Source organism: Stigmatopora nigra, unplaced genomic scaffold (genome assembly GCF_051989575.1).
Source record: "Stigmatopora nigra isolate UIUO_SnigA unplaced genomic scaffold, RoL_Snig_1.1 HiC_scaffold_61, whole genome shotgun sequence".
Taxonomy (NCBI): Eukaryota; Metazoa; Chordata; class Actinopteri; order Syngnathiformes; family Syngnathidae; genus Stigmatopora; species Stigmatopora nigra.
In genome coordinates, this window is record NW_027551639.1 from 96,110 (window position 1) to 105,861 (window position 9,752).

The window sequence follows — 9,752 nt, forward strand, 5'->3', positions numbered from 1 at the left end:
ACAACCTATTCAAAAGAATGGTAGACATTTCAGGGGAGTCCATGTGACTGTGTCCATTCGTGAGTGTATGATTGTGTTGCATGTGTATGACAAATATCCATTTATTACACAACCTACAGGTGAGAGCATTGATGTCCGAGCCTATGATCAATATGAAAGTGATTTTTTTCCTTTGCTAATAAACTTTACTCCTGGGAGTCTAAACAAAGCGGATCCGACCAGGAGGCTGACGATGGGAAGAGGTGGAGCGAGCGCCCAACTCCAGCATGTGGCATGCTAAAGCAGCGTCCCAAGACAACGAGGGGCGACTTTTCTGACCTGGGGTCCCTCTAACGGACACTGTCCTGATCATCAGCGGGTGATCGAAGAAAAGGGACCCGGAGCCCAGATGCCGGCCTTACAGAGGCACAATAATCCTATGGATGGCGATAATATCTAGGTTGTATTTATGCTGTGATTGGCTCTGTTATTCTTTGATTTATGTCCATTCATTCTTTTACAAACTGCAAAAAATCGAGTTTTACATCTATAGGTATGCCATATATCTTATCTATACCATGTCAATACACAATGACACCAAATGTCATGAATCCATTCAAATAATGAAATCATTTGGAGCAAAGAAAGGTATGTCCTGTCTTTAATTATATTTTATCCGTTTTTTTTAATGCCCCACTTTGCGTATGGACACTCGTTAAAATACTCAACAAACTGCAGCAGTGCACGCGTAATCCTTTTCATAGAGGAATACCAATCCCTATTTTACCCAATCCCCACCCCTCCCGAACCCAATCTCTTCTGTGTACCAACTACTACTCGTGAGTTAACATGAAAAGACGTTGGGCGGTAATCTGCCTCCTATTGGCTGACTGTGAGAAACAGTGAGAGGTAAGTGATCCGCTCGTGAGGTGATGCGATGTATACATTACGGCAGAATGCCAAATTATGAGTCTGAAATTATCACTTATTTTGGGTCTTTTGCCGGGAAACAGCTTATGGAGAAGCACTACCAGTTTTGTCATACGCAGCTGGGTATGATGACAATTAGGCTTTTTTGGGGTCTCTTGTATACATGCCAATACTGCAGTTTGTAGTTGATTACCCTGAATGTGGAGCAAAATTTGTTCTTGACACATTTTCTCTCATGACTGATAGCCTACACAACCTTTTAGACTTGGACAATTAAATTTAAAATGTGAAAAGAAATAAGGCCAAACAGTATGAAAACAAAAATGGTTATCCTCTTTTGGGTCAAATCACCAACAGCAGTCAAAGCATTTGCTTGTAAGGGTCAACATCAAAATAAAAGCTGAAAAAATATGACATTTTAAAAGTGGTCAGTGGAAAAAAAAATGAGGGGACCTTCACGGAAATGGATTCTCTCACCGGCCAGATGTTTTCATTCGGTGTCCCCAACAATTGAACTATAAGATCAAGCTGCTGGATCTCAGATGTTCCTGGCAGAAGAGGTTTATGTGCCAAAAGCTCAGCCAGGATGCATCCTACAGCCCTATGGTCCAATGACATTAAATTATTCGGTAATGCAGAATTATTCCACTGTTTGGATATGCAAAGAAAAAAGTAAATGGTGTAAGCTTGCGAGCTAGTCTAATATCATTCTGCGTTGAATCTCACCACATATCCAGCGATGTAGTCTGGGTCTTAGTTCCTAAGAGGAGCTCTGGGGCTCTGTACCTAGGGAGGAATAAGACAGTTATGTGAAATAAGGGCATATTTAGTGAGATTTAAATAAGAATGATTACAAATGAGGATATAAAAGCCTATTTACCAATGTACACATTGACCATTTTGTAAGTTGGCTTCTCATTGGCCGCCCGTTGTGGATTTAGTAAGTGAGTGCCAGTGACTAACAGACACTACTATTCCGTTTCCATTCCTTCTGCCGGTTGATACCGTATTGTGCCACTTAAAGAGGAGTGCTGCCATGTTTCTCGAATTTAATTGCCGTAATTACTCGCATATTAGCCGTCTGTGCGTATAAGACGGACCCCTAAAATTGCCTAAAAATTGTTGAATTTTACAAATTCTCACGTATAAACAGCCCCCTGATTCTGAATTTTTACCTCCATATTTATGGTTTTAATGGGGAGCATAAATGTGTTACTTTGAAGGTAAAATCTTAAGAATAACCATCTTGCGATATTTCTGAGATAATGTATGAATCAAATACATATAATTAAGGTCAATATCATAAGTTAATATGCCTGTCTTTCAATGTTCCCTCTAATTTTTAGTTTGTCTGGGCAGAAAGACAACCTTCCTCTGCACACTGAGTACCAATGTGAGCAACATCATCATTGCTCACTATGGGCACACACCAGTATCACACCTGCCACAGCAGGTGCAGGTCTACTACACATAAATGATTTAGTAATAATAAAATGTAATGATTAATATCCATGAATGGGCGGCCAGGCGGATGAGTGGTTTGCGCGTCAGCCTCACAGCTCTGGGGTCCTGGGTTCAAGTCCGGGTCAGTCCACTTGTATTGAATTTGCATTCTCCCTGGGCCTGCGTGGGTTTTCTCTGAGTACTACATTTTCCTCCCACATCCCAAAAAGATGCATTGTAGGCCACTCTAAAATTGGACACTAAAGTTGGACACTCTAAAATTGGTGCTCGGACGTTTGGTCGCCGGCCTTTTGGCCGCCGGGATGTTTGGTTGCCCGGTCTTTTGGTCGCCGGTCTTTTGGTCGCCGGTCTTGTAGTCGCCGGGTTCGCTCCCTCTTTTGAGAGGGAGAGAGAGGGAGCGAGACAGAAAGTTTACTGTTGAAAGCGAGCAACCAAAATTATCATCATGAGAGAAAGAGTGAGTTTGCAATTGCATGGACAGTACAAAAGGGAATTAATATCAAAATATCGCTCGCTCCCGGCAGATCTATTGGTGTGTGTTACGGCTGGCAGCCTGGACACACACTATGTAGGAGGTGTGTGCTTTATTTTCTTTTCAGGTACTTGCAGCTGTGGCTCCACCCCTGTGACAAAGCCCTGCCCAGGCCAACACAGCTGCTTTTGCAGGCATACATATAGTTTGTGCATTTAGACACAGTTATTCCCCTGTCTAGATTATATTACATCAGTTTAACAGTGGCATTCTTCGGTCTTATTTCCTGTATTTTGTGGGTGTTCATTTGGACACCTGTCTGGGAGGGAGTTTTACCGTGTTTATTTGAGGGTGCCACTTTAATATCTTGTGCTTCCCCTATGTTATCCCGTAGTCTGTTTTAATGACTTTATTGTAAATAAAATATAACTAAGGCTACTTGCAGTGTTTGTCCGAACTCATCATTGACCTAACCTGTCTGCTGTGATAGTTGCGACTCCCTGGTATATCATACCCCAGGGGGAGTCGTAACAGTGTGTGTGCACATGCTCTTTCTCTCATGATGATAATTTTGAGAGTGAGAGATTTCCTGGTTGATTGCTTTCAACAGTAAACTATCTGCTATGCTCTGCTGGGAGCGAGCGAGTGAAAGCATATACACACACGCCAATAGATCTGCCGGGAGCGAGCGATATTTTGATATTAATGCTCTTTTACATTGTAAATCTTTTACTCTAGAAAAGTGCCCATGCAATATTATGTGGCCCATTTAATTTCAGTACAGCAAACCCACTCCAGAAGTTCAGTGAAGATCTCTGAAAGATCCAATCAATGTTGACTGGTGGTGAATAGAATCAACCTGTGTATAATGTCTCCGTGTAAATCAGGGGTCTCAATCCAGCTTGTGTCTGTGTCTGCAGCCATCTCCGCGAGTGAAACTGAAACTTAACAGTAAGTGCGTAATGATTACAATTGAGAAATCCGGAGAGCTGCCGTAATCCAATACGATCGAAGAGCGAAGGTGCGCATGCGCCACAGACCCGCATCTGAAAGTTAAAAGTTCAATCAACTCATTCCAAGTGAAAACACACATTACAGCCCCAGAGATGTCTGTTTCAAAGCCTGCCGTGAAGAGAAGAGTCAGTGATGAGCACAGACAGTTTCAAGAATAGTGGGGAGTGCAATTTTTCTTTTTTGAGCACAGGGGCACCCCAACGTGTCTCATTTGCACTGAAAAAGTTGCGGTGCACAAGGCATACAATTTGAAACGTCATTATACTACGAGACATGCTGAGTACGAAAAATACCAGGCCAACCAGGTTGCGAATCTTAAAACATGTCTTCTGAGGCAACAGGATTTCTTCAAGAAGGCTACCAAAGAAAGTAATGCAGCAGTCGAAGCTAGCTACGCTGTTTGTGGGCTGATTGCTAAAGCAGGAAAGCGATTCACAGAAGGTGAATTCATCAAAAAGTGCATATTACAGGCTGCACATATTGTCTGTCCAGAAAAGAAAAGTCAGTTCAACCACATCAGCCTTTCTGCCAACACCGTGGTAGAGCGCATTTCTGAACCGTCAATTGACTTTTATGATCAACTGTGTGAGAAAGCGCAATGTTTCAGTATATATTCAGTGGCACTTGATGAGACCACAGACATCAAAGACACTGCCCAGCTCGCAATATACATCCGTGGTGTTGATGCCAATTTTGAAGTGATGGAGAAGTTGCGCACAGTAATTACAATGCATGGCCAGACCACCGCTAAGGAATTGTTTTACCAGCTTTATGATGCCATTGAGAATACCGGTTTGCCATGGAAGAGCTTTGTTGGAATAACAACTGATGGAGCCCCATCAATGATGAGGAGGAAGAATGGACTGGGAGCACAAAAAACTGGAAGAGGAGGGTCTGGAGGAGGCAATAGCTCTGCACTGCATTATCCATCAGCAAGTCCTTTGCAGTAGATGCCTGAAGTTTGACAATGTGATGTCTGTCGTTGTGAAATGCATCAACCAAATCAGATCCAGGGGCTTAAAGCACAGAAGGTTCCATGCTTTTTAAGAGGAAATGGAGTCAGAGATTGGAATGTGCTCTACTTTACTGAGGTATGTTGGCTCAGCAAGGGAAAACGTCTTGAAGATATTTTTTGAGTTGAGAGCAGAAGTAAAAGACTTCATGGAGATAGACAGGGATGCTGTTCCTGTGCTAAGTGATCCCAAATGGCTTAGCTTTACTTGTTGATATCACATATGAGCTTAATGTACTGAACAAGAAGCTACTAGGCCAGGGGCAACTTGTCAGTGCTGCCTATGACAATGTGGGAGCATTCTGCACTAGACTTGTGTTATGGAAAGCCCAGCTCTCTCAGGCAAACCTTTGCCATTTCCCAGCATGCAAGGCTCTTGTGGATGCAGGCACACCATTCAGTGGTGAGAAATATGTTGAGGCCATTTTGAAGCTGTAGGAGGAATTTGATTACAGATTTGCAGACTTTAAAACACACAAAGCCACATTTCATATTTTTGCCGACCCCTTCTCCTTTGATGTGCAAGATGCCCTTCCTGAGCTTCAAATGGAGCTCATTGACCTGCAGTGCAACTTTGCACTCAAAGCCAAGTTCAGGGAGGTGACTGGAGAAGCAGACAAGCTTGGGCAAATTTTGAGAGAGTTGACCTCCAGCTTCCCTGAACTTTCCCGAATGTTCAAGCAGACCATGTGCCTTTTTGGGAGCACATACTTGTGTGAGAAACTCTTCTCCACCTTGAACTTCAATAAGTCCAGACTTACTGATGAGCATCTTCAAGCTCTATTGAGGGTCTCCACTGCTTCCTCCCTCAAGCCAAATGTGACTCAGCTATGTGAGAAGAAGCGCTTCATGTTCAATGTTCCATTCAAGTTCAGAAAGTTAAAGGTTAAGAGCTGTTAACACAAACATTTGAAACGGAATTTAAATAATTAGTTTTCTCCACTTAGCCAGCCACTGTATATCTACTGTATGCTCATTATGATTTTATTTCTGTATTAATGATTGATTTTTTCGTTATTCGTCTTTAAGTTAATTTATTTAATTCATTATTTTTTTGTTCAAAAATAAATATATTTGTTAACATTGGAATGTTTATCAGCGCTTTTCTTGTGGAAATCCTGATGCGGCCCTGTCTCACCCAGACTCTGCCTCTGGCGGCCCCCAGGTAAATTGAGTTTGAGACCCCTGGTGTAAATACACCTGATCCGTGGTAGTCTCAGGATTCTATTTAAATTGTAGAAAACGTCAAGAAGAGCAAGAAATGGCAGGTCTGAGAAATTTATGGATACAAAAAGATTTCCCACTCTGACTGACAGTGGAGCCTAGCATGTTAAACGCCGAACTCTTTGTATCAGAGTATACTATTTACCTCAATAAAGCCTTATCAAACTTAGTTTTGCACGTGCTGCCTTAAACAAAAACACGCTAGTATCTAGCCTAAAAAAACGCTAGCAGGTAGTATTACATACACTAGCGGATAGTGTAACAAAGGTATACTAGTGGCTAGCATAAAATATGCAAGCCAAATGTAGTGCTAGCGCCTTATCGGACGAGGCGTCAATGTATTGAAAAAAAAACAGAAAATATACCCGCAAATGAGATTGCGCCGTATCACACGGTGTGTTTTATAGGGGTGAAAATATGGTACGTATCTTGCATCAAAATGTAAAAAAAAAAAAACTCACGTTCCTATCACTGCTTGCTCAGGGCATGGGCAGTCTTACCTAGGTTGGGGCGCGGCCATCTTACCTAGGGCACTGCTGGCTAAACCTACGTAGTTAAACGTGCTCGAATTGGCTAGACGCGAGTAGCCTTGATTTTTAAATAAAACGGAATTCCAATTTCTTCAGTTTACTTTATTGTTCAAAAGTGATAACTATTGGAGTAATTTAAACCATCATAAGAATTGAGATATGTTGACATTAGAAGCATTATGGCTGCCACAAAATCTTAAACTTCTGGTATTCATTTCAGATCCAAGATGGCGGCGCGCACGAACATAGCGGCTCTATGCTCTCGAGTTTGGTGTCGTCAGTGATTCTACAGTCGCCAGGATTTAATTACTCTCGGACCTAGACGCGATATATCCAAATTCACAACAGACTACCAACGGACCTACGAAACCCCCGAGCCAACTCAGAGCATGTAGGAGGCAGCGAAGAGAGAGAAAGCAAAAGCGATGCCGGGCGGGCCTCGCTGCTAAGCTAAGACAACAACCACACCCAGCACCGCTTCTGAGTATCTTTATGACCAACGCCAGATCCATCACCCACAAAATGGGTGAGTTGGAACTTCAGATTGCTACCAAAAGCTTTGTTAGGAACTGTAACATTATTCTCATCACGGAAACGTGGCTACACCCGCAAATCCCTGATGCTGCGTCATTGTTAGCTAGCCAAATGCTATTTTGAAATGAACGTTCAAATGAATTGACAGGTAAAAGCAAAGTAGGGGGCATTTGCGTGTTTATACACGGTGAATGGTGTTGTGACCGTTGGATCGTCAACACTATTGGCAATACAGCGTACACCCCTCTATTTACCTAGGCAGCTAATGCTCATTATAGCAACGGCGATCTACATACCTCCGGATGCGAACGTTAACACGGCACTTAACCTCCTGCAATCGGCTGTAAACAAACAGCAGCTTGACCACGCCGATGGAGTCTTTATTGTCGCTGGTGACTTCAACAAAGCATGTTTAAAGACTGTTCTGCCTAAGTTTATTCAATAGATAAAGTATCACACAAGAGGAGACAAAACTCTTGACCATGTTAATTCTTATATCAAACATGCCTATAAAGCCACTTCCCTCCCTCACCTGGCTGGATAAGATAATCTCTGCCAATCCATCATCCCCGCATACACTCCACTCCGGAGACTAACAAGGCCACAAATAAAGATAAGAACTTGGCCCTTTCTCAGCTGCAGGACTGTTTTTCCCACACCAACTGGGAACTTTTCGAGCACGACAACGTCCAGGACTACACAGACACTGTACTTTCCCTAAATCAAAAACTGCATTGATAACATCACTATAAATAAACAGATACCGTTTTTTCCTAAGACCCAGGATGACCAATGACACACAGGCACTCATCAAATGCCGTAACACCTCCCTCTGACAAGATAAAATATAGAGCTGCCAGAGCAGAGCTGAAAGGAGGCATTAAAAAGGCCAAGGCAGCATATACTAAGAAAATTGAGGAGCCCTTGACAGAAAATAACCCAAAGAAAATGTGGCAGGGAATACAACATATTACCAACTACAATAACAATAATATGTCTGTTAACGCACATGCCTCACTAGCGGAGGAACTGAACCGTTTTATTGCCCACTTTGAGACTGACAAATCAGACCCAGGCTCAACACCCCCACCACCACCCTGCAGCAATACACTGAAGTTTCAGGAACAGGAAGTGAGACTGGTAAAGCGGTCTGTGAACACCAGGAAGGCTGCTGGCCCTGACGGAGTAACAATCCATCATACCATCCTGCCTGAAATCTGCCACCATTATTCCTGTCCCCAAAAAGCCAACCATTGACAGCTTGAATGATTATATGCCTGTTGCACTCACGCCTGTGATCATGAAGTGCTTTGAAAAGTTGGTCGACTGTCATATCAGAATACAATCCCTCCCTCAGTTGACCCTCACCAGTTTGCTTATAGAGAAAACAGGTCCACTGAGGAAGCTATCGTCATTGCTCTACATACAGCACTGAGCCACCTGGAACACAGTGGGAATTACGTGAGGATGCTTTTCATTGACTATAGCTCAGCCTTTAACAGCATAAAACCGGACATTCTGATTGACAAACTCTCCCCCTTTGGACTACCCTCTTCCATTTGCTGCTGGATAGAGAACTTCTTAACCAACCGACTACAAACTGTTAGACTTGGTCATCTCTCTTCCTCCATTACACTGAGCACTGGCTCCCCTCAAGGCTGTGTACTGAGTCCTATTCTGTACTCCCTGTTCACACAACTGTACACCAACCCACCAGTCTAACTCCATCATCAAATTTGCCGATGACACCACTGTGGTCGGACACATCTCAGGAGGGGATGAATCGGCCTACAGAGATGAGGTTAACAAACTGTCTTTGTGGTGCTCGGTTAACAATGTCACACTGAACACCACGAAAACTTAAGAAACAATCCTGGACTTTCAAAAATGCAGCACAGGTCTTGCCCCACTCCTCATAAATGGAGTATGTGTAGACAGGGTCCAGTTTTTGATACTCCTGGCGTCCACATCACGGACAAGCTCTCCTGGTCCACCAAAACCACGGCTGTGGTGAAGAAGGCCCAGAAATGAGTACTCAGGTTTACAATGGAGAAACAACTTGAACATTAAGCTTCTGGTAACCTTCTATAGAGCCACTGTGGAGAACATCCTGGCATACTGCATTACAGTGTGGTTCGCTGGAAGCACGGCAGCAGACAGAAAAGCCATTCAGACAGTGATCAACACCGCCCAGAAGATCATCGGCTATTCTCTGCCCTCACTGGATGACAATTGCCAGCCCACCTCAGCAAAACAATGTTAGGGACGCATACTACAACCTGTTCCAGCTGCTGCCCTCTGGCAGACGCTACAGGTTTCACAAAGCATGGACAAATAGACTTAGGGAGTTTTTTTCTCACAGCCATCGGGACATGGAACTTGCATTGGCACGATAGACAATCCCTTTTGTGCAATAACAATGTGCAATATAATAATTGAACATAGACTTTGTCGTCATCGTCATCAACAAAAAAAGCGTAATTGTCATCATACCCAGAACTACGTATGACCAAATTGGTAGTGCTTCTCCATAAGGTGCGTTTTCTCGGCAAAAGACCCAAATAAGTGATAATTTTGGACTCATAATTTGGCA

General features: G+C 43.1%; 1 protein-coding gene across 2 annotated transcripts in view; it reads right to left on the reverse strand.

Annotated features, from left to right (window-relative positions):
* Nucleotides 1-9,157, reverse strand: part of cdk10 (cyclin dependent kinase 10) — a 28,360-nt gene extending 19,203 nt beyond the window's left edge. The window contains exons 1-3 of one of the 2 annotated variants that reach the window (XM_077711917.1): nt 8,874-9,157; nt 1,636-1,695; nt 1,387-1,510 (exon numbers count right to left, since the gene is read on the reverse strand). In XM_077711917.1, coding sequence (XP_077568043.1) covers nt 1,387-1,510; nt 1,636-1,695; nt 8,874-8,926 — 237 coding nt within the window. In that variant the 5' untranslated portion in view covers nt 8,927-9,157. Of the gene's footprint in view, nt 1-1,386; nt 1,511-1,635; nt 1,696-1,789; nt 2,019-8,873 lie in introns of those variants that run through there. The other variant, XM_077711918.1, reaches the window with a different exon arrangement.
* Nucleotides 9,158-9,752: the final 595 nt, after the last annotated feature.